The sequence below is a fragment of the Moschus berezovskii genome, chromosome 6 (assembly GCF_049115385.1).
Source record: "Moschus berezovskii isolate FMDL1 chromosome 6, NW_MosBer_1.0, whole genome shotgun sequence".
NCBI classification, from domain to species: Eukaryota; Metazoa; Chordata; class Mammalia; order Artiodactyla; family Moschidae; genus Moschus; species Moschus berezovskii.
The window spans coordinates 29762590-29790367 of record NC_142465.1 but is presented as its reverse complement, the minus strand read 5'-3'; the positions used below and the strand labels follow the sequence as shown (position 1 = coordinate 29790367).

Below are 27778 nucleotides of genomic sequence, written 5' to 3'. Positions count from 1 at the left end.
CACAGCGAAGTCCTGCCGCGCGCCGCCTGCGCTGCGCTCTGTCAACACGCACTCAGATCCACCCGCGCGAGGCTCACGCAGCCTCCCGCAGCCCGCGCCCGGGTGCGTGCGCTCGCCCTTGGGCGCTGCCGTCTCCGGGTGCCCCCGGCTGCCAGGCGTTCCTCCGGGAGGGGGAGGAGAGGCTGCGAGGAGTGAGAGACGAGCCGGCAGGCCGAGGAGAAGGGAGGGGGAGAGAGGGAGGGGAAGCCGGCCCGGGGAGGAGGAGAGAAGCGAGGAGGCGGCTCCGGCAGCGCGCAGCGGCGGCGCGGAGAGCTCGGACTGGGAGCCCAGAGCTCGGCTGGGCAGCGGGAGAGGAGGAGCCTCAGGAACTGCAGCTCTGCCAGCTTGGGCCGAGCCTTAGAGACCCCGGCCTGGCTTGTCCCTGCCAGCCGCAGGTGGGAAGGGGCTGGGATGGGGGGCGCGGGACTGCCAGCTGGGAGCTGAGCTGAGCCGCCGTGCTGTCTCCTCCCTCGGTTCCGTAGACGGAGGCTGAGCATGGAGTTGTCCCCCCGCAGCCCTCCCGAGATGCTAGAGTCGGACTGCCCTTCACCCCTGGAGCTGAAGTCAGCCCCCAGCAAGAAGATGTGGATTAAGCTCCGGTCTCTGTGAGTCTCCGGGCCGGGGGGATTGGGGGAAGGGATCTCAGGGAGCCTGAAAGCGGGGTGGGTAGCTGGAGCCGGGCCGGTGGATTCTCTGGGGCACACATGTTGGCAGGTGCGAGGACATAAGCTTCCCGGACACGCGTGGCCAGGCCACATGTGCAAGGCATGTGCACAGCAAGCCGGCCGCTTGGAGCGGGTTTAGGAGTTGCAGAGCTAACAAGGTGCCTGCGGACCCCCGGGTGACACATGCGGCGCAGAGAGGCGGCACAGTACTTGCGGTGTTGGCAGAGCTGCGGACGGGCAGCTTTTGGGAGGTGGCAGGCTGACTCACACGTATCCATGTGCAGGGTTGGGTAGATGTGAGGCACATCACATGTGTGTGCATGAGTGTCCCAGGGTCACAGAGAGGTCTGCAGAATGACTGCACACAGATGCAGGTCCAGTGCATGGGGATACTTGTGCCAACCTGTGGGTCATACGTATGTCTGCTGGGATTGGTGGTTTCTGCCTCCTGCATCCTACAGAGGGGGTGGGGGGTGGGGCAGTTGCCCCGTTCCTGAACTGTTCATCTCTCTTGGGGCCTGGAAACACACTCTGCATATTAATGATGGGGGACCCACCTAGGATCTAGAAAAGGGGGGAACACTGTCCTGGGGGGAGAGGGCATGGAGTCCCAACCTGGGAGCTGGGGTGGTGGTGAGGGGAGATTTGCTGACTGGGGCAAGGTAACTGTCGAAGTCTTTTTGTCACTGTAGGGTCTCCCAAGGATCTCCAAGCACATCTAGGCATCTTTTTTTATATTTGCAGGAAGAGGGCATGTGGAAAGAAATAAATGGGAAAGGGAAAGATTCAGGTGTCCCATACTCCAGTTCTAGGGAAGGAGAGGAAGTTTTCTTCCTGATTATCAGAGAAGAGGATTGGTTCAAAGACAAGCCATGTACCATGTTTATCTCTCTGTCAGCTGCCACCCGATAATCTCTGCAGACTGTTGATTGTTAACCAGAAAACAAGAGAAAGTGCTGCTCTCCCTGCTATGACTCCCCATGGCCCTAGGAGAGAGGCTGCAGATGTTTGGTGAGGAAATACAGGGAACACAGCCTCAACACGCAATTGCTCCCCAATGTTCTCAATTGTGAGCACTGAAGCTTTTCATTTCTAGGTTCCGGCAGAGGGAGAGATGGGGATAGAATATGGATAGATGCTTATGATTGTGTTGTTTTAAAAATACTTCACCTGTGGCGATAAGATGATGCCTTTATGTTGGGCTGGTGGGTTTGATTTACATACCAGCTGCTTAGAAAGGCCTTAGGGGAAATGGAAGCACATTGGGCAACAAGGCTTGGAATCCAAATGTGCTTCTTGGTCCCCTCCTTTGCTGCCTCTGGCCAGTGCAATTTGCGGGCTCAGTGAATCCTTGGAATGAGGTTCTGGGATGAAGAAATGGAAAATCAGGTTGAATCAATTTTTGTTGGGAGGAGCACCCAGGTGATTCTTGATAGAAAACCCTGCTCTGTTGATGGTAACTAAGCTGGCAAGAAAGGTAGATAGGGATGTGGTTGAAAGGCAAAGAAGGGACCTCAGGGTCTAGAAATAGGAGAATCCAAGCATCCTAGGATGCTTTCCCACAACACGAGTGGCTCATCGTATCTTCCCCTTGCCTCTGTTCCAGGTAAGGGGCCCTGCAAAAGAGGTGGGTCTATCCATTTCACTCTCTCCCACACCTTTTTAACGACAAAGCTTTTCTGGAAGCAGATTGCAATTTCTTCCTTTAGGGTGAGAAGTGGTCTATGGCAAGAAAACAGGACCCTCAGAAGGAGGAACTGAAACCCAGGGGAGGAAGGGAGTGGAGGCAGGTGCCCCTACGGAGCCTGTCAGCTGAGACATCCTTGCAGGAGATCACGGTGGACAAGGATCACTAATCTTGTTGATGAGATTGTTCTGGTTTTCACTCACTCCAGCAATCTGGTCCTTAAGAGCGCCAGCTACATGTCATAACTTATCCAGAGAAGTACCATCTCCTCAATATTAATTACCAAGGATAGATTCCCAGTCTCAAAGCAGAGGAAGATCTTGATACCAAGGTAGATCTGAAGTTGATAGCTTGCTGGATTTGGCCCTGTTTGAATCCTGGGGAGGCTTTGCCAGTCAAATGAAGGGAAAGCAAAGGATTGAGAATTTTTGCTGGGTAGGAGAGGGAGACAGCTCTCAGGGTTGAGTGGTTTCTGAAGAGGTGAGCAAAGAGCATTTCCACCTTAAATAGAAATAGGACTCCCACCCCCACCCCAATCACCACCTGTACCCAAAAAGGCCCAGGTGGGAAGGGGCTATTTAGTCTGGAAACATGGAGATGGGCATGATTATCTCAGGACTAGATACTGAATGGGCTTCCCTGGTGTCTCAGACAGTAAAGAATTTGCCTGCAGTGCAGGAGATTCCAGGTTCGATCCCTGGATTGGGAAGACCCCCTGGAGAAGGGAATGACAACTCACTCCTGGAGTCTGCAGGAGCCTGGAGGACTGCAGTCCATGGGGTCGCACAGAGTCAAATGAAGACAGATGGAATATATATATTCTGCGGTTCAACATGTCCTATCTCCTCCATCCCAACCACCCTTTTCATTTCTAATCTGGGACATTGAGGGTCTCTTCAGGGAAACTGGGCCTGGTGTTTTTTCTTCTGGTTAAAAAAGCCCATATGAATATGATTGTGCAGGGCAATTTCTTCTTGGGAAGGGCATCCAGGAATTCTGTTTTCCATACTAGCACTCTGCCAAAGATAAATTCAGAATCTGGAGCGTATTAGCTGTCGGATTTCACCTCTACCTAGGGGAAATTTTCCTAACTAAGCAGACTCGTAAGCTGAGGCATGAGAGACACTGAGCCAGGCACTTCAGGGATAATGGGTGAAGCAGGACAAATTTCAGCATCTCTAACATTAAGATGAAGGACTGGGCTAGTCTGCCCACTCTTGTCTGAGAACAGAGAGCCTTGAGGAGTGTGGGGGAGGGCCAGTAGAAATGGAAAGGTTTTTCGGTGTCTTTTGCAAAACAAGAAAAACTATGAGTGGAGATTGGTTTGCCATCCTTAGCTCATTCATTCATTCAACAACTCTTAATCAAGTGCCTCCTGTGGGGCAGGTGATGTGCTGGATGCTGGGGATATGGTGGCGGGCAAAATGGACCCAGTCCCTGATTCTATGAAGCTTGTCATATGGTTCAACTCCATCAAAGAGAGTGGAGAGTAGGGGAGGCCCCCTGCTTCTTGTTTTATGACACCCACCCAAGTGGTAAAATCCAACCTTTTTGGTTTCTGCTTCATCACTTACTTTGGAGGGGGGTTATACACAGTGCAAGCACATATATGAATTCTGTCTTTCTCTCCCAGGATAGTACAAGCCTCACTCTTCTCTTTGCTCCAGTTTCTTCTGAAATTTTACAGACAAAACTTCCCTCTTCCTTGGGATAGTATAAAGCAATCCCTTTCTCTTTTCCTTTCTCCACAGGGTGCATGCTCAGGCTTCCATGGTTTAGACTCAATGTCCTGAGCTGTGGTTCAAGGTCATTTTAGGGGAGCTGGAGCAAGGACGCAGTTGGGGATTAGTTTTGCCCATCTTTGTTGCATCGGAATCTAGTGTGGTTCCCGGAACATAATAAGCACTCAATGATTGCTCGTAAATAATGAACAAATGAATGAATGAATATACCTGTATATGTCACAGAGCCCAGCTCTGATTCTGTGGTGCATGTGTTCCTGTGTGCAGTGGGGGAGGGGAGTAGGCATGGGAATTGAAGAAAAGAAGAGGTTGTTTTTGTCATTGTTTATAGAGGGTGATGCTCAAAAGTGGTGGGGTTTGAGAGCCTCCGAACAGAGCCCGGAACTGAAGGAGTTACAGAAACAATCTGGATATGTGAACAAGATGTTATCAGAATAAAACTGTGAATGCCTGACACGTATACGTATGTATCTGGTGAATCTAGGTAAAGGCTGATGTGTGTGACAAGGACAGTTGGTGAAGTCAGAGCTCCATAATGATGTCTCTTTGTATGTTTAGAAACAGTATGTGTGATAATAAATATGCACTTACCTGAATACCTGAAATTGTCCTATGTATGAATGAGATGATGTGTTTGTGTATGTGAGTGTGTGTGTCTGGGTAATGGAATGATATATATGTGTGATCTGTGAATGTGTTTGTGACACACTCAGGGTTTTAGACAATCCCGGGGAGATCAAATACGCAGGAGAAAGAAGCTGAAGGACCGGACTGGATGCCTCATTGGTCTGTCCCACCTTTGTCCTCATTTTGTATGTGCCCCGTGGAATGAGATTCTGTGGCTCTTGACCAGTTTTGAAAACTGTGCTTCTGTCCTCCTTTCCCTGCACATGGCTGTGGAGCTGCCCTGAAGACTGAGGGATAAATGTGGCTTCTTGGACCTCTGGAGAAGAAGGAACATCATTTCTCTGAGGCCTTGGTGGGAATGGTTTTTAGTTCCTTCCTCCCTGGATCAACCCTTCCTCCTTTATTTCCAACCCTGGCAAAGGGAATCCCTCCTCCCTGAGTTTTATATCCCCTCTCCCATCAGAGGTTTCTATTTCCCCCATCAACTTTGTCTTGAATGAGGCATCTCTTGATGGTTGAGTGTGGAAAATTCCTGCAGTAAGCTGAGGGGGGTGTGCAGAGAGAGGGGGAATTCAAATTCAGACCAGCGGAAGAACTTCACAGAACCCTGGTCAGAATAGGTGGCTTCAGGGGAGAGACCGGGGAGGCAGGATGGTGGCAGTGGAGGAGCAGAGGGAATACTGGGAGACCTGAGTTCCTGTTCCCACTCTGCCAAAGGCTAGCAGTTTGAAGTCACATAGTCTCTCTGCGTCCCTATTTATTTGGTATCATCCATATGAAAGTGGTTTTTAAATTATAAACTCTGATGCTCTTTCAGCCTGGGAGAGTTTGCTGGGTGAAGAGGCAGCAGAATGGTAATAAATGGGCAGTCACTGGCTTGGATGATGAGAAAAATCAAGATTCAAAAGGCAGGAATATGAATGATGTAGTAGGTTTGAGTCCTGGTGTCTGGGGCCTGATTTGGAAGAGTCTTGGTGATGAGTGGTTGTCTGGAAGAGGTGAGGCAGGTGACTGAGCTTAGAGAATAGGAGGCTGGGTGCGCTAGGAGGGCTGTCCCACAAAAGGTGTGGGCTTCTAAGGTCAAAAGAAAAGATGAGAGGCTTACTCTCTATCATCTTTTCTTCAATTGGGCAAACTAGAAGTGGACAGAGCAACTGGCCTTGTAAGATGTAGTGGGTGCAGGGTGCCTAGGGACTGCTGTTGGTGAGTTCCAAAAGCATTGGGGAAATTCCCCTCTGGCATTTATCCTAAGTCTCTAGGCCTGCGGTGATATGATCAGCTATGACACATTCTATTTTAAAGAATCTGTGTAGTCCCTTAGAACCCAAATACCACTCTGCTTGCCCTGGAGGCTGGTTACAAAGATGGTGGAGATCCCACATTTGAGGTTGCACTTCGCCCTTTGGCCAGGAGGAGGGTGCAGTAGGTTGGGGATGAAGCTGGGACTGGAAGGCCAGGCGAGAGACCCAGGGGGAGGGAAGCGTGGATGTCTCTAGACCCCTTCAGCTTGCTCCCTGTGCAGGGAGCTCCTGGAGTGAATGCAAGCCAGGGGTTGTCTCACATCGTCCCCTCTTTTTTTTCAGACACCCCCATCAGACTGGGACGGAGGAACTAGGAAACTTGAGAGAGATCTTTCCTCTTATTTTTGTCTTTAAAGGGATCACCGAGGATTTGTTTGCAGCTGTTCTGTCCCCTCTGTTTTCCTCTGATTTTTCCTGCATCTTTTCCTCTGCCCTTTTCCTCCTTTGCTTCCATCTCTCTCTGGCTTCTCTTTCTCTGCTGGGCACTATGGTGCTCTCCTCTCTTGTCCCTCTTCCTCTCTCTCCCTATTCCCTTTGGCTTACCCCCTCATTCCGACCTTCAGTGCTCCTAGTCCCCACTCACCCTGGCCAGGAGTCTGGAAGCATCCCTGCCCACCCCGGGTGTGGGGCTTCTCCAGGCCCAGGTGTCCTTGTGACGGTTCAGGGCAAGTTTGCTGCAGGCACACTTTGAGGCCATCTTAGGAGTCCAGCCTCAACTCCTGTATTCTACAAGGCCTTTCTTTTGCCTTCTCAGTGACCTCATCCTCCCAGCTCCTCTAGGGAGAAAGTCAGGTAATTGCCTTTGGGTCTCAGGGGACTGATTTTCACAGGTATGGAAGTTGAGTAGCTATTTTCCAACTGTCCCCAGGACAGCAGCAGAGAAAGGGGGACAGAACCTGGGCAGCAGGGGGGCTGCAGGGGAGACCACTGGGAGACTGGAAGTTGTTAGATAATGAGATTGTCCCCTACGGGAGGAAGACTTAATGGTCCAAGAGAACTGGAAGAGAATCCTGGGAACAGTGAGTGAGGCCAAGAGGAGACTTCAGGGGGAAGAAGGGCTACTCAGAAGGGAAAAGTAGAAAAGTGAGTTGTGACCCACCCACTGCAGGGAGGTCCCTAGTGCCAGTGCCCTCGCCCCTCTGTCCCCCATGTCCCCAGTCCTACAGTTGCTCCTGTCCCCTCAGCATCTTCTACTTCTCCCTGTCTGGGAAGAAAAGAGCAGGTTAGGATATGATTTCAGCATCCCAGACCTGGCAGAAGTCCACTGAAGGAGCTGGGATGGGGTTTTGGTGGCTAAGCAGGTGTGGTGGGGAAAAATGGGCAAATCCAGGGAGAGGCCTGGGGGCTCAGGGCTGGGAGGAAAGCTGGAAAGCGGGTGCTCAGGTGGTACCATGTTGGATTCAGCCAAGTCCCCAGGTCAGTTGATTCCACAGCTGCAAGGAGAAGTCAGACTTGCAAATAATTACAGTGGCTGCAGTGGGATGATTAGGCGGCCAGCTGGTGTTGGCACCATTTAGGCTGAGAAGGGAGCTTGCCTTCCAGGGGGGCTTAATGATTCTCTGGCAGGCAGGACCTGGGGGCCAGAGAAGATTCTTTCCTTCCTATTCCTTGGCTTCTCTGCTTCCCTGTGTATCAGCTCTTGCACATCTAACTTGGCACCATCCTCCTGGTTCCCTCCTCCATGCCCACCTTGTTTGGAAACTTCTCGGGTTGAGTGAGCACACATGCTGCCAGGCTCCCCAAACCCCAGCCTCCCATCCACGGGCAGCAGCTTCAGCAACTCCAGCCTGAGAGAACTGTAATAAATCAAACTGCACCAGGCTCACCCCAAACGCTTCTTTGTCCTGACTGTTCTTTTCCTTTCTGTTCTTTGAAATGCCAAGAAAATATGCTGTTTTTTGCATTGAAGTAAGATGGACTGGAGACAGACATGCAGGAGAACTTCCTGGAAAGTTTATGGAGGTTAGAATGTAATCTCCCTATGATAATGAAGAAAGCCACACTCTTCCTTTAAAGCATCAGTTTCCGGCTAAGTTGGATGAAGCAGTGAGCCAGTCAAAAAAGATAAACTCCTACTCAGGCAGCCTATTTCCCCAGTGTCTCCAACCCAGGCACTGAATCTGAGAGCCATAACGTGTTATGGAGAGGGAAACTGATGCCCAGAAATAGTTGGTAAAGTGCGGGCAGGGCTGGGGCCAGACCCAAATTCTGCTAATCCACACTCTAGAGCTACTGCCATAGCACTGGCAGTCAGTCCCTTGCCAAGCTTCCAACTCACTCTTCCATCTCAGGCCATCTTTAACATCTGTTAGGTTCCCCAGAAGCAGGGCATCTGCTGGGAACATCTGTTGGGATGTGGTTCGGAGGGTTGGTGGGGTGGTCCATGTGGAGGTGGTTAATGAGCAGAATTAAATTGTGCAGGGAGGGAGAAGAGGTGTGGACAAGTGAACCAGAGCCAGAGTTCTGAGCTGGGTTCAGAGTTCTGAGTCTTCCCCTCACTTTCCTGCCCACCCTCCTATCTCCTCTCTTTTTCAAGGGCTGAAGCCTGAGGGAGAGGTCACTCGTCTGTGTGCTGGGCAGGGAGCTGGGATGTCTTATTCTGGGCTAAGGCTCTAGCTACTTAGATTACCCACTTCCTCACTGATCTGAGCTGCGCTGGGCTGTTGCTAGGAACACCTGTTAGAAACGGTTCTAGGCAGCAGGCAGAGGGGGAGTTGCCTGCACACACGCGTTGACTCCCTTTCCTCTTCCTCAGTGTTTCCAGGACATTCTTCTGAAGCACTTTTCAAATCTCCTTTCCTGCCCCTTTCTCCGGCCCCTCTCCCTCATCTCGCCCCACTTGCCGGGTTTCTCTCCTTCCTCCACTACCCGCTAGCCTTCCCTGGTGCTGCCCATCCACCCTTCACCCTCCTTCTGTCCAGCTCCTCTGTCCAGTGCCTAGAGAGCTCGCACCACTGCTGCCATGTCCACCTGAGGATTGCTGCCTCCAAGGATGGCACTCTAGCTCTGTCACTAGGGGGACTATTTTTATCTCTGGAGCCACCTCCACCACTGTGCCCAGCCAGCCGCCCGAACCAGGGCTGCCTCTATAGCAGTGTGAAACCAGGGGAGTGAGGGGAGCGGCAGTGCTTGGGAAAGGTGGGGGTCTGGTTGTCCCTGGTTTCTGGAGCTCCGTGCTCTGCATGTCCCCAGTTTCTGCTTCCCTGGTGTCCGGGGAGAAGCCCCTGACATCTGGAATGGTGGTGGGGAGACAGGGCTTTTCTATTTCAGGGGCCCTGGGTACAAGGGTGGGCACAGGGGGCTTTGTTCATGGAGCACTTGTAATGAACCTTTGCTGAATTAACAAAAACTAAATAGTAATCTTTTGCATTTACACATCACGTTATAGTTCCCAAAATGCTCTTGTATGATCTCTTGTGAGAAGTCCAAGAAGCTTGAACTTGCCCATTTTACAGACAAGGAAAATGGAGCCCAGGGCATCTTGTTCAAGGTCATACATAGTGCTAAAAGGTAAGCAAAAATCTCCTGATCCTAATTAATATCCTCTTTCTATTGGATTTAGATGATTTCCTTGATTTTTTTTTTCAGTTTCTGAGATTTTTAAGCCTTTAGATCAGCCAATTAATCCATTCCTCAACAGCCCTTCAGTCACTACCTCTTACACTCCTCTTTTCTGACCAGGGGCAGAGTCACCTATGCTTTGCTCTTCCCTTATCCCAACTCCTATTCTTCAGGGCAGGTGAGGAAGGGTGGGGATGGACCAAGGAGGGAGGCATGATAGTTGGGCTGCTTGTTATTTTAAAACTACATTTAATGGCTAGAGGGAAATTCACGCTGGGGTCATCACATCTGTGCTCTTGCTTTCACTCAGTCTCTTTAACTCAGACAGAAGTAGAGTGTGGCATGTGTGTACATGTGTGGGTGAGTGGGTATGTGTGAAATTTTTCCCCCCAGGAAGGAATGGTGGTTGATCAATGTCCTTTCTAATTCAGTTCAGTTCAGTTCAGTCACTCAGTCGTGACCGACTCTGTGACCCCATGAATCCCAGTACGCCAGGCCTCCCTGTCCATCACCAACTCCTGGAGTTCACTCAAACTCATGTCCATCGAGTCAGTGATGCCATCCAGTCATCTCATTCTCTGTCGTCCCCTTCTCCTCCTGCCCCCAATCCTTCCCAGCATCAGAGTCTTTTCCAGTGAGTCAACTCGTCGCATGAGGTGGCCAAAGTATTGGAGTTTCAGCTTTAGCATCAGTCCTTCCAATGAACACCCAGGATTGATCTCCTTTAGAATGGACTGGTTGGATCTCCTTGCAGTCCAAGGGACTCTCAAGCGTCTTCTCCAGCACCACAGTTCAAAAGCATCAATTCTTCAGCGATCAGCTTTCTTCACAGTCCAACTCTCACATCCATACATGACCACTGGAAAGGATATACCCCTTTCTAATTAGGAAGAGTTAATAACAGGCTGGTATGAGCCTGGTGGGATGCACACTGGGACGATGCAGCGTGTATGTACTTGGGGTGATGTGGTAAGTCGTTATTTGTCCAACTAGTTTTGGTTCTACTGGGCAAGGGAGCAGAGGGATGGACAAGATATCCTCTCTGGAGCTTTTCTAGTCTAAGAAATCTCTACCTTCCAGTAGAAGGGTTGGAGTTAGTGCCTACTTGGCTTGGGGGCTGGGCCTGGAGTCAGGTGAGGAGGGGGCACGGCCCTGAGTTGGTGTTGGCTGGTGTACCATCTGCCCCCACTCCCACCCCGTTTCTATCTCTCCAAACGAGTTTTTCTACAGAGCAGGCCGAATGACTTGTCCCTCATCCCAGAGGGGGCAGTTCCAGGTCTCTGACTGCAGGACTAGTCCTTTCTCTCTAAAAACACTTGCTTCATGGCTACCAAGAGTTTACACAACCTTGTAGGCATTTAACCTTCGTTCCTCTTAGCTGCTGAAGCCAACTTCCACTCGTCCCAGTAATTCCCCAAACTTCTTTTGGTTATAATCCTTCAAGGCTATAGCACAGTGACAAGGTATTTTAGTTTCTCCCCGCTTTTGGTGGGTAGGGGTGCGGTGGGCGATGAAGCAAGACTTCCCATCATAAAATCCTGGCTCTTAGCCCGTTTCTTTTCTCTTTCTTCTGTCATACTCATCCCCTCTAGTCGCTTTTCCTCACACCTACATCAACCCTAGACCGTCGATGAAGGAGATTGTAGTTGCACGAAACCGTCTTCCCCCGCTGCGCTAGGCTTCACCAAGGCTCTCCTTAGCCCCGCCCAGCCCCTCCGCTGACCAATCGCAGCCCCCATGCGCTTGTATTGGTGACGTCACCCCATAGCCAATCGGGAGGCGGGCTGGGGCTGCTTGCGCACATCCACCCCGCACCGCAGAGGCCGGGTTCTTCCCTTCCTAACCTGAGCTGGAGCAAATCCTGAAAGAGAGAGGGGGCCTTGGTCCCGCAGGCTCTTCGTGGGCTATCCCGTCACTTCTCTCTCTGGGCTGGAAAGACCTCTCTCCAGTCAGTTCACGGTTATTTCCCAGTCCCCGTTTGACAGATGAGAAAACTGGGGCTGGGAGTATTCAACTCGCCTAGCCTCTCGGTTTCGTTGAGCAAGTCCTGACTTTCAGTCACTGCTTGGGTGGGGGCTTTCCTCCTTGTTGAGCGGGTCTCTGGGTAAGGATACCCGGATCCCTAGCTTCACCAAGCCCCTTTTCTGCAGTTTCTAGTTCTCTTCCTGTTTTGCTTCCGTCCTTGCAGGTGGGTTAAAACTCATTTTGAAGAGTGGCCCCGGAAAAAAGACCCTGGGAGGGAGCCAAATCTGCCTTAGCCTAGCTGGGGCGCTCTTGGAGGGCTCCTTCCACTCCACTGCAGACTCCCTGTTCAGGACAAAGTCAGGATGGCTCCCTGCCCCTGTCCCTGTCCCCTTAAGCCTCCTGCTAACCCTTTCCTTCCCCCGAAAGAGGGGCCCCACCTCCTCAGAGCAAGGGCTGGGTTATGCTATTTCTGTCCTTTCTGGGATTTTTCTGAGAACAGATTCTTGTTTTTAGTCTGATTCAGATGTGAAACTTTTCCCGCGGCCTCTCACCCAGTTGTGGGCTGGGTCTCTGTCTCATCACTCCTTCCTCCAGCTAGGCTCCTCCTGTTCCCCTCCCCTAAATTCTCTCTGTTCGGTCAGTCAGTCACTTTTGCTGAGACCTAGAGAAGGAAGTCAGGGGCCTAAAAGGGAACCACTCCCCTCAGGGGCCCAGGGGCCTGGGGGGCAGCACTTTGATACTCTGAAGTAGAGAACTTTGATTCCCATGGCCAGCCTTGTTCCAGTGCAGAGGAGTCACCTCCAGGGTCCTATCCTCAGGTAGGTTCCAGGGAGGAAGGGAGAGGGGAGGAGGAGGACCGCTGGACAGGCTGCTGTGGGTCTACTGCTGTAGTTTGGTGGAAGAGCAGGATCAAGACTTGACAGTCCCATATGGGTGTGTGTGTGACTAAGCAGTGGCAGGTGACTTAGCAGTATTTTCCCTCTTTCTGTCCCTCCTGAACCCCAGCATTCTTAAGACCTCACATTCCTCCAATATCTCCTCATCTGGTCTTACAAACCCAAAAGGGAGATAGGATTCTTCTTTCAACTCCCAGTCTCTTAGCTTGAGGCTACTCTGTTCTAAGCTCTCTACGTACAGTGATCTTTCAGGGAGTGTGGGTGCCAAAAGTAGTGACAAGGGGCTTTGGAAATCACCAGATCATCTGATGGGGGCTGGAGAGCTGCACTTGTCTGGGGCATTGGGATTATTACTGCCCAGAAGCTACCTTTTCCAGCTGGCTACCTAGAGCTGGGAGAGACTGAGGCCTCCAGGGGTCAGGACCTGAGACTTTCCCATGGTGTAGGGAAGGTAAAGGAGAAAGAAGTGGAGATGGTGAACCAGCGCTAGGAGTGGAGTGGGAGGACTCTTGGGAAGGAAGCTTCCAGTTTTCCTTAGGTCTGGATGAGGACTGGACATGGGTGAGCATCCTACCCATCCAAGCAGACAAATGGCGAGGTGAGGACTTTGGGTGGGTCTGGGGAGATCCTAATTCTAAAGGGCGTCAGAATCCGAGAGGCCCCCCCACCAGGCCAGGAAGTGTCTTGGGGAAAGTTATGTAACTCCAAGAGGGGGAAGTTTACCACCTGGATCCTTCCAGCTGCCCTAGTCTAGGCCCCCTCCTTGGACACCCCGCTTGTCAAATTTATTCTTTAATCTTTCTTTCCGCCCCTCCCCTCTCCTTCTGGTATCTGGATCATGTTGGGTTCAGATTTCAACAGGAGCTGTAAAAGAACTTCTGGACAAGATCGAGAGGTGGAGGCGGGAGGAACTTGTGGGGAGGGGTGTGCTGGAAACCAGCCTACAACCACGCTCTTCTCCCTAGGCTGAGATCTCAATTTGTGAGCACTGGCAGATAGCCCCCCACCTGATTAATCTGCCCCCTTTCCCTTTTATTTTGTTCAATGAACATTTACTGAGCACATGCTGTGTACTCTGAGCACAGCTGCCATGACAGACAAGTCATCATGAGTGCAATCAAGACACCCCCAATTTCCTGTGTCTGATGGTGTCTGCAGACAACATCACCCCGTGAAGGACAGATGACTGACACTGAAGGAGCTATGATGCAGTGGGGTCCAGCCTCACTTTTGGTGTTTGGGTCACAGTCAGGCTCCAGTAGAATGAGTTTTAGGCTGGCCAACCTGATTGAGATGGACAAGCTGTGTGACCCTAGACAGGTCATATAACCACCCCCATAAGGTGATTGTGGTATGTGATTATAAAGGAGAGATCATGGTCATTATCATCCTCTCATTTCCTCTGCTAGGGGGCTTCCTAATTACCAGCCTCCATCCAAATTAGGCTCACCGTTCTTCACCTGGACTTGGGATCAAGAAGGCAGGTGCTTGCTGGATTCGAAGGGAGTAAGGTGTGAGCTGGGTAGGGCAGGCATGATGCTGGTCAGTTAATTTTAATACAAATCATGTTTATAGAGCCTCGTTGTATATGCCAGGCCTTTTGCATGCATTATTTCATTTAATTCTCTTATTAATGGCTCTTCCCAGGTGGCTTCCCTGATGGCTCTGCGGTAAAGAATCTGCCTGCCAATGCAGGAGATGCAAGTTCGATCCTTGGATTGGGAAGTTCCCCTGGAGAAGGAAATAGCAACCCACTCCAGTATTCTTGCCTGGAAAATCCCATGGACAGGGGATCTTGGCAGGCTGCGGTCCATGGGGTTGCAAAAGAATCAGACATGACTGAGCGACTAAACAGCAGCTCTTCATGGGTGGTTGGTTTAGTGCTGCCCACGTGAACACCACAGGTAGTTTATTATAATCCTCATTATTTTACAGATGAAGGAATTGAAGGTTGAAAATAAAGATTCTCAAACTTTAGGGTGAGTTAGAATTATCTGGGATGTTTGTTAAAAACACAGATCCTTGGACCCAAACCTTAGAAAATCTGGTTAAGTAGGTGTGTGGGGAGACCCAGGATAAAATTTTTCACCAGTATCCCAGGTGATTCTGATGTCAGTGGTCCATAGGCCACACTTTGGTAGACACTGATGAAGTAGTCACTTGCCCAGGGCTCATATCCAGGAAGTGGAAAGTTTGAATGTGGGATTTCTACCTCCCAGAGCTGTGCTGGGATCCTGCGTTTCTGCACTGGAAATAGGGTTGCACAGCCTTCCCTCCTCCCTCCCTCTAGGCCCATTGTGAGGATAAAAGGAGATAATGTAGGAGAAAGCACTTTTTAAAATGTAGAGCTGGCAGCATTGTTAAGAGATTCTGCGAATACATGCAAATGAACACCCGTGGGCTTGGCTGTTCACTTTGGGAGCTTTTGCTAGGATGTGTGTTTCCCAGGGTGGCTCAAGAAAGAAGGCAGAACTTTGGTGGTGGGCATTGACCCCTAGTGGGCAGAGTTTTCCGTTGTAAACAGGGCTGATTGAAGTGGAAGATTAGGGCTGGGATGGGAAAAGATCGGAGCAGGGGCCTTTCCTTCTTCCTGGGTTGTGTCCCCAGACTCGAGGGCCCCTGGCCGTGGGGACTGACCGGGAGAGGACAGCCCCAGCTTGTGCCTGGGCCCTGGAGGCAGCGGTACCTCTTTGCTGTTGGCTGTCAGTCACCACTTTCCGGCTCCTTGGCTGGAAAGCCTTTATGTTGTCAGCCTCTACTCCTCCTCCCTAATGAAGCCTGAGCTGGGGCTGGGCTGCACGGAACCGGGGCTCTTCCTCGTGGAACAGCCTGCTCTTTTCACGTGGAGAAGGTGCAGCAGGGAGGCTGGGAGTGCAGTTTGAAGATAACCCACGGAGGAGGCTGCAGCCTCACCCTCCAGCTTCTTTCCCCGCTATTTTCCCTCTTTCCCTTCTGCCTCATCTGCATTCAGACCTGTCTTTGGCCAGGACTGCTGGTCCCTGGGGTGAAAGTTGGCCGGTGACGCTTCCTGGGGCTGGCTATTTTGGGCGCCCCTATTCCAAAGCTGCTGAGACCCCAGGATTCTAGAGCTGCTTCTGTTCAGGAATGTCATTGTTCTCCCTCCCCCAGCATCCCTGGGAATCGATGCTAATTTCAGCCTCTGGTCCCTGACTCATGCTCTTCTCCCTGACTCATCGGGTGACCTTGGGTTTCTGAAGCCCCTCTCAGTGGGGAATTGTGCTGGTCACTGTTTCACCTCACCTTGCTTTTAGGTGGGGTGGGGCAGAGCTGGGAGAAGGAGCCAGAGTTGAATGTTTCATTGCTTTCTTTAAAATCACTACCTAAAGTCAGAGAGCTTTGTGTACCAGCTTTGTGGGCTGGTCTCAGGCAGTCATAAAGCAGACTTTCAAGAAACCACTCAGTTAATCCCCTAGAATTTGTGAGTGCAAAATACGAGGGATGGTCCCTTCAGGCAAAGCATCTAGTAAGTGAGACCCCTGATCCCACCCTCACCACTTTGGCTCTGGGGGAAGCTGCCTCACAGCAGAGGTAGGGGAGGGGTACAGTCACCCTTTGCCAGAGGCTCTCTCTGGAGTGACACCAGGGAGGCAGGGGTTAATCTTGCTTTGTCCCGGTTGATGGATTCTGGAATCATAATCCATTAGCTCTGCCTGGATGGAGTGAGGCCAGGCGAAAGCATTCAGATTGGTCTTTGTTCTGTGTCTTTGCCATCCCTGCCAGGGACAGAGGGGCTGTGGACATATACCCTCTCCCTGCCCAAACCAAGGGACATAATGAAAGAATGCTGGGGGCCCTTTTGATAGCTGTTGTTCCCAAAGTCCTCTATCAGAGGGAAATAGGCAGTTTCATCTCTTGGTTATTCAGACTATGAAACAGATCATCCTCAAAACATCACTCCAGGGGCTTGTACCTGCCTAATTCTGCTGGGCCCCAGGCAATCTAAACAAGAGTTTGCAGGAAACACTGACTAAAGGGGAGGTGTTGAGAGGTCAGAGGTGGGTGGGGACTGTGGAAGAGCCTGGGGTTTAACTTTGGGGGGGTAGATAAACTTAGTACAGGCAGTGGCAATGGCCTGTGATGAAAAACATTAGCTGCTATTATTCTGTTAGAAAGATTAATGCGTTATAGAAGGCTGCGGCTGTTTCTGGAACATGCATCCTGTTCTCTTGACGAGGTAGCAGCGCCTAAGCAGGTTCTCTGTACCCGCCCCCCCCCCCCCCCCAGGCTGCGCTACATGGTGAAGCAGTTGGAGAACGGGGAGGTAAACATTGAGGAGCTGAAGAAAAACCTGGAGTACACAGCTTCTCTTCTGGAGGCCGTCTATATAGATGAGACTCGGTGAGAGTGGTGACGTGGAGCGGCGGGGAGAAAACCCACACACAGAGGAGAAAGATGCCAGCCAGACACAGTGATCCAGGGATGGGGAGTCAGGCAGAAAGCTGGGGACAGACACGCAGGACAGGGCCAGAGGAGGGAGGCGGGGAGGAAGGACAGATAGATCTATAGGTAGAATTATCCGCAGAGATAAGGAGGCAGAGGAACAGGCTTGTAGAGAGAGACAAACACAGGTTATCAGGAGGAGAAGACTTTTCCAGGGCTGGGAGGGACCTTAAAGCTTATCGTGTCCTCACCTTCTTCCCAGGGCAGAGGCCTTCCGGACCTGCTCTGCCTGGGTCACACGTGGCTAGTGGGGCTTCAAATGTAGCAAGTGTGAACAGAGGTGTGTGTGTATAACATGCTGGATTTCAAAGACTTGGAAAAAAGAATGTAAAATGTCTCATTAATAATGAGATGGAGAAGGAAATGGCAACCCACTCCAGTGTTCTTGCCTGGAGAATCCCAGGGACGGGGGAGCCTGGTGGGCTTCCGTCTGTGGAGTCACACAGAGTCGGACACGACTGAAGTGACTTAGCAGCAGCAGCATTATTAATTAATACTGATTAATTATTATTATATTTTATATTGATTCCATGTTGAAATGATAGTACTTTGAGCATATTAGGTTAAAGGAAAGTTATCATTTAAGGAAATTTCACCTGTTTCTTTTTACCTTTTGAATATGGCTGCTAGAAAACTTGAGCTTCCCAGGTGGCCCTAGTGGTAAAGAACCCGCCTGTCAATGCAGAAGAGTTTCAACCCCTGGGGTTGGGAAAATCTCTTGCAGGAGGGCATGGCAACTCACTCCAGTATTCTTGCCTGGAGAATCCCATGCACAGAGGAGCTTGGCAGGCTACAGTCCGTGGGGTTGCAAAGAGTCAGACATGACTAAAGCAACTTCGCACGCACGCAAGCACTAGAAAACTTAAAATCACTTATATATGGCTTGCATTTTATTTCTGCTGGACAGTGTTGCTGATCTGGAGCATCCTCGACAGGTGATATCCATGCCACTGGCTGCTTGAAATCTTCCAGAATTGGGGTGTTCACTCTCACATAGTGACCTGTTTCATCATTGGCAACATCAGATAGAGAGACAGAAGTAAAAAGACTTAGCAAAAGACAAGGGAGGGTCAGCGAAGGGAGAGGCTGGTGTGAGAGTTTCCAGGGTGTGGGGTGTGGCTGGGCCCAGGGTCTCCAGGCTGTGGAAGCACCTGCAGTCTTTCCTCTGTGACTCCCTCTCTGGGGCCTCAGGCAAATCCTGGACACGGAGGATGAGCTGCAGGAGCTGCGGTCTGACGCGGTGCCTTCGGAGGTGCGGGACTGGCTGGCCTCCACCTTCACCCAGCAGACCCGGGCCAAAGGCCGCCGAGCGGAAGAGAAGCCCAAGTTCCGGAGCATCGTGCATGCGGTGCAGGCTGGCATCTTTGTGGAGCGGTGAGGCTCGCCGTGTCCTGCCTCCCTAGGCCCCTGGCTGTGGCCCTCTTTCCCAGTGGGGTCTTCCAGGACTCCACTGTATCACCAGCCCCATGTGCCCCTGGCCCAACCGCCCAGCCCCGCCTGATCAGACCCCATGATCAGACCTCACTCCGGGGCTCCTTTCCTTCTTCTCCCTCAGGATGTTCCGGAGAACATACACCTCTGTGGGCCCCACCTACTCCACTGCAGTCCTCAACTGTCTCAAGGTGATCCCAGGGAGAAGGCTGGGGGTGGGGGGCGGAATAGTCCTCAGCACTTTCAGACTCCTATGGGGTGATTTTTACTTTCTCTTAATTGTCATTTCCCTCTTTCTCAAAACAACTTTGACCCACTTGAGAGGCAAACTCCTGACTTCTTGTCACTCCCATACTGAATGATATCCAGGAAGAAAGAGGCTTGTTTCCACTTCCTTATTTTCCTGCTTCCCATGCGTCTGTAATCATTGGGAAGTCCTCCTTGAAGTCTAACTGCAGCCCTTGCTGCTGCTGGGATGTCCCTTTTGGGAGTCTCCCTGCCTAGTTCCCTGTTTCTCCATAGAACGTGGACCTTTGGTGCTTTGATGTCTTTTCCTTGAACCGGGCAGCAGATGACCACGCCCTGAGGACCATCGTTTTTGAGCTGCTGACTCGGCACAACCTCATCAGTCGCTTTAAGGTTGGGCAGCCTCCTACCTCTGCCTCTGGGCAGGGTTCCCCACTCCCACCACCCTGCTCCTACAGGCAGATTCTCTGGGCTCTCTGGCTTGGTCTCACTGTCGGGGAAGTCACCCTGTGCCCACTGCAGTCTGGCCTTCCCTTCACTTGTTGCAGTCCCAGCCTCTGGCTTCATGTCTTGCTTGCCAGGGGAAGGTTCCAGCCTGTGGCTGTCCAGCCCAGGGCCCTGCCTTCTCCTCCTTTGCTCTGACCCCTGACTTGTCCTCTCCAGCCTGGCTGCAATTCAGCCCCCTGTTTCAGCTCTCCTGCCTGTGGACACTGGAGGCCTAGGGTCCAGAGGCTGTCAGCTGGTGCCCTGCAGGACTAATGTCTCTCCATTTTTTTTTTTGGGGGGGGCGGCCTCTCCTTACCTCCCTCTCTGGCTCCAGTCTCTGTCCAAGGAATTTTATGGAGAGGATCAGCTCTTGGCAAGGCTAGGTAGGGCTGGAGGAGGGGAGCGAGGGTGTGAACTCCATTTGCTCTTCAGCTTGGCTGGCCAGGAAGAATATGGGATTAAAATCTTCTTCAGATCCTGTGCCAGGAGAGAGTGTCTTTGGGGAACAGGGGCTGGAAAAAAATCACTTCCTTGTGGAGAAACCACAGTTGGAGGATGAGGGGGATATTAGGTCTGCACTCGGGTGGAGTGACAGTAGACGTTAGGTCGGAGAAGAAAGTGTGTGTTCTGAGGGGGATGCATGCGTGTGTGCTCAATTGCTCAGTTGTGTCTGACTCTTTGCGACCCCATGGACTGTAGCCCACCATGCTCCTCCATCCATAGCAATTTTCAGGCAAGACTATTGGAGCGGGTTGCCACGTCCCATGGAGGGGCTTGAGGGGTGGTCAAAGGAGTCCAGTAGGAAGGCCCTCCCAGAGGGCTCTGGAAGGTCCCCTGCCACCCTCTGCCTCCACCTCACTATAACAGAGTATTGGTGTGTGAGAGCCTTTCCTTGACCCTTGACTCCTCCTTTTACAACAGCTCTCAAGGGAGTTCCCATAACTTCCGTAAGATGCTCTGAGATTCTCTTTGGGCCTCCCTAAGGCCTGTTCTTTGGCTGTTCCATTTTCTTCTTTCTAATCCTGCCCTCTCTAGGACAGAGAATAGCAGGGTCTTCTTTTTCCTAAGACTTTCTCAGCTCACATTTCTCCAAACTGGCTCTTGGACTTCCTCCAGACACCAAGGAAGGATGGTTCTGGGGGACCCCAAGAGTCACTACATCAGGTTGGGTTTGGCCCAGCCCCAAATCGCCTTGCCCCAAGGCAGTTAGAGAGAGGGGTCTTCATGCTCTAGTGTCCTTGCCCAGTAGAGACCCCAGCTGGAGCAGCTCTTTTAAGCTCCATGTTCCCTTTCTGGGCACCCGGCCCCTCTCCTGCCCCTCCCCTTCCCTTCCCTTCCTCCAGGGACACCATGGCAACGCAAAAGCAAGGGCAGTTGTCATGGAAACAGTCCTTTAAAATTCCCTGAATTTGGGGCACAGCCCTCCAGGGGTGGGGGCGGGGGATGTTAGGGTCTGAGTGACTAGTGGCACCTCCTCTGTGTCTCGCCACCGCTGCTCATCTCTACAGAGGGTTCCCCAAGCCCTGAACCCTGCTCTCCTCGCAGCCTCAGAGATCCAGGGACAGGTGCAGACACCAGCCTTGCCCTCTGGGAGCCTTGGACCTTTGAAGGAGGCGAACATGCCCCAGGGCATATGCAGAGACCTAGACAGGATTGAGCCCGACAGAGCTCTGGCTCCTGGCGCTTGTGTGTGTGTGTGTGTGTGTGTGTGTGTGTGTGGTGGACAGAGGGTGGGGGAAGGCTTCTCAGAGGTAGGGGTGATCTACCTTGGCTAGAGAGTCCTCTCCGGGTCTTCTTATTCTTTCCCCTGCTTCTGAGCCCCTCTCCATGGTATTGGTTTGGGGATGGGGTGGGGTGATTGGAAGGTAGGAGGGAAATTTTCTTTCCTCTTCTTAAAAATCTCCAGGGAAATAATAATTATAGCTACTCTTGGGAGAGCACTTGCTAAGTACCTTGTATTGTACTTATCTCATTAAATTCAAGGTAGGTGGTAGTATCTTCATTCTTCCATTAAGCATCAGAGGCACAGGGAGGCACGTGACTTGCCCAAGGTCACACAGCCAGCGGGGTAGAGCCAGGATGCAAGCCCAGCTCCCCGCAGGGCCAGGGCTCTCCTAGCCCTGCTGTCCTTCCATGAAAGGGCCTCACTGGCTGTCCTCGGTGGCCCGCCATCTGCATGCCCTCCCCAAATCTCAGTTGCCCCTCTCCCACTGCAGATTCCCACTGTGTTTTTGATGACTTTCCTGGATGCCTTGGAGACAGGCTATGGGAAGTACAAGAACCCTTACCACAACCAGATCCACGCAGCTGACGTCACCCAGACGGTCCACTGCTTCTTGCTCCGCACGGGGATGGTGGTAGGTGCCCTGGAGGTCACTCTTCTGGGATTCAGGGTCTTATGGCTGCAGAATCGGGGAGTCCAGCCTACAGTCTATACGCTCATTTCCTTTTTTCTCTCTTCGGGTTCTCTTCTTTGGCATCCCAAAGTCTTTACAGAGTCAGATTGGACTTATTCACTCTGGAGAATTCCTGGGTGGACCGTAACTTCCTGGGCAGCTCTGGGCTGTGTGGCCAGATGCAGAGGGAATGTTGTCAGTAGGGATGGCAGAGGGTCTTTGGCAGTTCTGGGAGCTGAGAAAACTGACTTCATTTAGCCCAAGAGCTGGACATGAAGAATGGAAGGGCTGGGATGAGCGGTCCAGCCTGTGTGTGGAGGTCTTTGGGCAGCCGACAGGGGGTCAGCCCCCTCTCACCGTCTGTCTCTTTCTCCCAGCACTGCCTGTCGGAGATTGAGGTCCTGGCCATCATCTTTGCTGCAGCCATCCACGACTACGAGCACACTGGCACTACCAACAGCTTCCACATCCAGACCAAGTGAGGGGTGGGGATGTGGCAGGGGTGGGGTGGGCGGGCAGCAGTGGCGGTACAGAGGGCTGGACCTGGTGACCTTATGCTTTGCAGGTCGGAATGTGCCATCCTGTACAATGACCGCTCAGTGCTGGAGAATCACCACATCAGCTCGGTTTTCCGAATGATGCAGGACGACGAGATGAACATTTTCATCAACCTCACCAAGGATGAGTTTGTGTGAGCAGAAGCCAGGCGCAGGCATCCCTGGAGACCCCCTCACCCCAGCCCCCTCTTCCTGCTTCCTAGGCTACCTGTCTAGCAGTGCTGATCACTCCTCGGGTTCTGTCCCTTCAGAGAGCTGCGGGCTCTGGTCATCGAGATGGTGTTGGCCACAGACATGTCCTGCCATTTCCAGCAAGTCAAGTCCATGAAGACAGCCTTGCAGCAGCTGGAGAGGTGCCATCTGGTGGGGTGTGGCTGGGGAGAGGCCAGAGTGGGGGGTGTGTGAATTGGAGGGCACCCGTAGGGCCATGGGTGTGCCAAGTCTACCAGGATGTAAAAACTGTCCTGGCTCCAGGTGTCTGAGGGCATCTGGTGTATGTGATGGATGTGCGCACCTGGCCTTGGGTTTGTGGACAGCTCAGGCAGCTGGACTACTGGAGAGCGTTTGAGTTGGGGGTCTGAGATTGGTATCCACAGGGAAGCTTCAGAACAGGCATACTCTGGAATGTAATGGAAAATCATTCAGCCTTCTGGACTCGTTTCCCTATGTGTGAGAAGTGAAAATGATATGCCCCCCTCCACAACAGCTCACTGCCAGCCCCCATTCTAACAGGGCTACTGGGAGAGTTGTGTGAGGTTAAAAAAAATAAGCACAGAACAAATGTCGTAATTACATCTAATGTTGCTTAAAAGTGGGTGGGAGTATATAAATGTAAGGGAGAACAGATTGTGTTTGTGTGTGTCCTGAAGGTGTGTGTTAATGTGCAGTGTCTGTGTGTGGGAGAGTGGGCAGGGTCAGAGCGTGTCATTGTTGGCGAATCATAATAATAATTATTATAATAATAATTATAGGTAACGTCTACCGAGCACTTATTAGGTGCCAGACACTATTCTAAATACCTATATGTCGTATGTCATTTAATTCTCAGAACAACTCTCTGTGGCAGATCCTGTTTTGATTTCTACTTAGCACTGGGGAAAATGAAATATGGAAAATTTAAGTAACTTGCTATACATCACACAGCCAGTGTGTGAAACGTATAGTGAGGATTCGATTCCGGGCCCTTTGATTCTGAGAGCTAGGGCGTTTCCTATACATATGTAAGTGTGTGCGTGTGTATCTCGTCTCAGAGGGTATTTGACGTTAGATCTGAGAGAGAGAGTGTGATGGGAAGTTAGGAATGGTCCAGGCTTCCTTTTCCTAAACAGTCTCCTTTCCCTTGCCACCTGCCCCGACAGGATTGACAAGTCCAAGGCCCTCTCTCTGCTGCTTCACGCAGCTGACATCAGCCACCCCACCAAGCAGTGGTCTGTTCACAGCCGCTGGACCAAGGCCCTCATGGAGGAATTCTTCCGCCAGGTAGGGGGCATCTTTGCCTGCCCCTGCCCTTAGGGCCTTCTCTCCCCCGTGTTTTCCAAGTTCCTCCTCCAGCTCCTTGTTCAGCTGTCTGCCAGCTGCCAACCTGATCCCAGACCCAGGGGATAGAATGTCATCTCCGAAAAGCTTAACAGTCGTTGCTGGCAGTGGCATTTGCATGCCGCTCACTTCCAGGTCAAAGGCACAGAGCTCCCTCTTCTCCCCCGGCAGCCCCTCTACCCGCGGCTGCACCCCAAACCTGGTAGACTGAAACAAGTCCCTGCCCTGTCTGCTCCCCCAGGGGGACAAGGAGGCAGAGCTGGGCCTGCCCTTCTCTCCGCTCTGTGACCGCACTTCCACCCTCGTGGCGCAGTCCCAGATTGGTGAGTGTCCCTTCCTGCAGGGAGGAGAGGGTTGGGAAAGGCCAAGAATGCTGGCTGGGCCGGGTCCGGTCGGCCCCCAGTCCCCATTCCTAAAGCTGTTTCTCCCGTCAAGGCAAGCCGCTATGCTGGAGCGTGGAGGGCTAGGGTGGAGTTCTCTGGGGTCACAAGGACGTCATCACAAAGGTTGCCCCCACTGGGAACTTCTGAGCCCCGGGCGACCGTGTTCTGTGCAGCTGCAGCACCTGCGCGCCGCCGAGCCCTCTGCGCAGCTCGCCAGGCCAGCCTTCTCCCTGTGTTGTGTGCACTGCAGGCTTCATCGACTTCATCGTGGAGCCCACGTTCTCTGTGCTTACCGATGTGGCTGAGAAGAGTGTCCAGCCCACCGGGGACGACGACTCCAAGTCTAAAAACCAGCCCAGGTGAGTGAGGGTGGCTGGCGTGGCCAGAGGGCCCACAGAGAGAACCAACTGGCGGGGGTGGTGGGGAAACAGTGACTCCTCCGTTGTGGGTCACACGTGGGGCGGAAGGATGGGGAGAGGGTGTGGTCTGCGCCCGAGCCCCCTCCACCATATTTTAATCTCTCCCGTTAGCTCTGTCTTTATTGCCTTTCTGGCTAAGGCTGTTTTCATTTTCCTTCTAGTAGAAGGGAAGGTATGGAGAGGGGTGGGGACTGGGGGGGGGGGGTACTCAGCAAAGGGGAAAGAGAAGGATGAGGCTTCCGTCCCCTCTACTCTTGAGGGCTGGGAAGATCATCCTGGGGTGGGCGGGGTCTCACGCCACAATGCGGGCGGGTCCTGCTTATAGCTTCCAGTGGCGCCAGCCTTCTCTGGATGTAGAAGTGGGAGACCCCAACCCTGACGTGGTCAGCTTCCGCTCTACCTGGACCAAATACATTCAGGAGAACAAGCAGAAATGGAAGGAACGGGCGGCAAGCGGTGGGTCCACTGGGAGGATAAGGCCTTGTCGGGAGGGCGGCTGACGCAGCAACTGTGCTTAGTCGCTCAGTCTTTTCGACTCCATGGACTGTAGCCCGCCAGGCTCCTCTGCCCACGGGAACTCTCCAGGCAGGAATACTAGAGGGGGTTGCCATGCCCTCCTTCAGGGGATCTTCCCAACCCAGGGATCGAACCTAGGTTTCACGCGTTGCAGGCGGATTCTTTACCCTCTGAGCCATCCACCAGGGAATCCTGAGCAGCAGTGGGTCCGTTTTCCTGAAGCCCCTTGAGCAGCCCTTTGTCCGACGCCTTCCCCGAGTTGGGAAAGGGGATCAGGCACAGGCGGACCCACCTGGAATGTTCTAGAATAGGGGCTGGAGAGAAGATAGGGACAGCAGTATTCCACCGCCCGAGGGGTCCCGTGCACACCGGCAGTCTGTCAGTGGTGCCCTGTGGCTGTGTAACCTGGTGGCCCTGGATGAGGGATCTCTTCCTTAACGTGGGGGCTGAGGGCTATGCATTTTAGCAAGGCTGGGGAGCCTCTCCCTAGGTGGGCACAGGTTGAACGTAGCTCAGCTTGAAGGAAGTGGGGTGCGTGAGAATCGCTTCCTTTTCTCCACATACTCCTTGGGTTTGGGGAAAACAAACTGCTTGGTCTGGTCCCAGCTTCCTTCCCGCTCTCCTGCAGGCATCACCAACCAGATGTCCATTGACGAACTGTCCCCCTGTGAGGAAGAGGCCCCGGCCTCCCCTGCCGAAGATGAGCACAACCAGAACGGGAATCTGGACTAGCAGGGCCTGGCCCAGGTGAGCCAGCGGCGGTGGGCGGGGGGGAGGGCGAGGCGGGTGTCTGACAGGCCTCTCGGAAGGGGCATCTCTGGGCTTCAGCAGAGGCGAAGTTCTCCCTCGCTCCTTCCAGGCGGGAAGGAACCTGGAGGAAGTGAACACAGAGACCCGAGCCGGGGCCTAAGTGGGAAGCAGGGGGCGTCCTCCTGCTTCTGGGTCTAGGCCCTCCAGGAAGAGAGGGGGAAGCTCCCCAGTTCGGGGTGGGGCTGAGCAGCTCTGAGTGAGGGGCAGGAAAGGCACAGCCAGGCCCCAGGCCCCAGAGCTCAGCGGGGCATGACTTCATTCCAGCACCCCCCCATGCCCTTCTGCAGGGCATTTTTGTGCAGCTGCACTGGGCGCTGAGTGGGGGTGGGCCTGAAGAAGGTAAGGCAGGCTGGGGATGAAGGCAGAGATCAGAGCACTGAGGTGTCTTCTGTTCCCGTAGGCCCTCACTGAGTCCAGAGTGTTCGATGCCATCAGCACCATCCATCGGGACTGGCTCCCCCATCTGCTTCGAGGGAGCATGGATGTCGAGGAACAGAAAACCCACCCGAAGGACGAATGCCAGAGATTGTGGGGTTGGGGGAAGGGCCCCTCCCCACCCGACACCCATTGGGGTGCACTTTACTCTCCCGGTGGCAAGACTGGGGAACTTTGGGCTCCCAATGGTCACTGTGTCCATCCCCCTGCCTCTGGACTCTTCCCATGGCCAGATGACTGGTTGGAGGAGAGCTTCCTGGAGGTTTCCCAGGGCTTGGGGGGAGGGTCAGAGATGCCAGCCCCCTGGGCCCTCCCCCATCCTTTTTGCCTCCAAGTTTCTAAGCAATACATTTTGGGGGTTTCCTCAGCCCCCCACCCCAGATCTTAGCTGGCAGGTCTGGGTCCCCCTTTTCCTCCCCTGGGAGGGGCTGGAACGGGATAGGAAGCTGGGGGTTTTCAGAACTCTGTGCACAGGGAGGCGCTTGGGCTCCTTTAGGGCATGGCACCTTTCTAGGGCCTGGGAATGGGGGCATCCTCTGTACCCCAGACCTGCACTGCTTCACCCCCACCACCGCCCAGACTCTGCAGTCTTCCCTCTCTCCCATTCTGGAATGGTGACTGGGGGAGGAGAGCCAGAGCCACCAGGGGCTGAGAGGGGGGCCTCTCCTGGGGTCCTCAAGGACTCGGGATGGGTCCCAGCCCTGGGGCTTGTCACCTGCCCTGGCTGAGTCCCGAACCCATCGCCTCCTTCCCTTCCCCTGGGGCCGGGAGGCTCCCATCCGACCAATGTCTGTAAAGTGCTTTGAGGTCTCCCCAGCAAAGCACCTTCAGGATGCATCCTAGAGCACAGGCAGGAGAGCTGGGTTGGGGTCAAGGGCGCATGGGGAGGGTGAGGTGTCCTCAGTAATCCCGCGTTGCTGACAGAGAGGGTCCCTCCCCTCCCAGCCCCGGCCCAGGAGGCCCCTTCCTGGGACAGGTGGGGAGTGGCGGGTAGAAGGCAGCTGGGCAGGGGCTCCGGAGCGCTGCTGTCGCCTCCTCTGAGGCCAGCCCAGCCAGGCCCCCGCCCCTTCCTCTCCTCAGGCTCCTCTGGCCCGGCTCTGTCCCAGGAAAGACCCAAGTCCAGTGACTGCCCTCCTCCTCCCTTGTAAATACCAGCCATGCATTTGTACAGTGGGCCCTGTGCGTGTGAAGTTGTATCCACTGTCCTTCAGACCTGCCACCTGCCACTCGTCCCTCCTACCCCACCCAGAGAGGGGTAGAGACGCATGTGACTGACCCCTGTCCGCGGTCTCTCAGAACCCTGCTATAGCCAGAGATCAATAAAGAAGGGAGACCAGGCCTGGCTGTGTGTGTTGTTTGCTGGGTGAAAGTGCACTGGGCGTCTTCACGTGCACTGTCTCTTCACGCTGATAAACCCTGTGCTGTGTGCGCCCTGTTATAGATGGAGGCCAAAGCTGAGGTTCTCCCTGAGGGTGCACAGCAGAAGGGGACCTTCCACTCCTGAAGTGCTTTTCATTCTCTCCAGCACACTACTTCTTCTAAAGAGGGGTGAATCTTGCCTTCCCTCCGCTGCCTGAAAAATCAGAAGCGGTGGGCAGGAGAGGCCTGGCTGTGGAGTC

General features: G+C 53.1%; 1 protein-coding gene across 7 annotated transcripts; it reads left to right on the top strand.

The window, feature by feature from the left end:
• The first annotated feature begins 310 nt into the window (after positions 1 to 310).
• Positions 311 to 27487, top strand: PDE1B (phosphodiesterase 1B). Of its 7 annotated transcripts, none has more exons than XM_055395474.2 (16): positions 311 to 434; positions 522 to 644; positions 16729 to 16842; positions 18136 to 18318; positions 18500 to 18566; positions 18898 to 19014; positions 21324 to 21464; positions 21881 to 21981; positions 22069 to 22194; positions 22312 to 22413; positions 23419 to 23539; positions 23838 to 23919; positions 24230 to 24338; positions 24724 to 24854; positions 25543 to 25661; positions 26125 to 27487. In XM_055395474.2, exons 2-15 carry the CDS (start codon positions 535 to 537, stop codon positions 25644 to 25646), a joined length of 1608 nt encoding a protein of 535 aa, XP_055251449.1. In that variant the 5' UTR covers positions 311 to 434; positions 522 to 534; the 3' UTR covers positions 25647 to 25661; positions 26125 to 27487. The 7 variants fall into 7 exon arrangements, 6 of the variants coding, with proteins under 6 accessions (XP_055251449.1, XP_055251450.1, XP_088692997.1 ...); XM_055395475.2 differs by lacking the exon at positions 311 to 434 and adding an exon at positions 9450 to 9571 and having other exon boundaries at positions 551 to 644; XR_008681831.2 differs by lacking the exon at positions 24724 to 24854.
• Positions 27488 to 27778: the final 291 nt, after the last annotated feature.

Excerpts from the sequence above, each read along its gene's own strand:
- PDE1B (XM_055395474.2), top strand. The coding sequence starts at position 535 with ATGGAGTTGTCCCCCCGCAGCCCTCCCGAGATGCTAGAGTCGGACTGC. Across the intron at positions 18,319-18,499 it reads GCTGGCATCTTTGTGGAGCG|GATGTTCCGGAGAACATACA; the intron begins GTGAGGCTCGCC and ends CTTCTCCCTCAG. Across the intron at positions 22,414-23,418 it reads GCCTTGCAGCAGCTGGAGAG|GATTGACAAGTCCAAGGCCC; the intron begins GTGCCATCTGGT and ends CTGCCCCGACAG.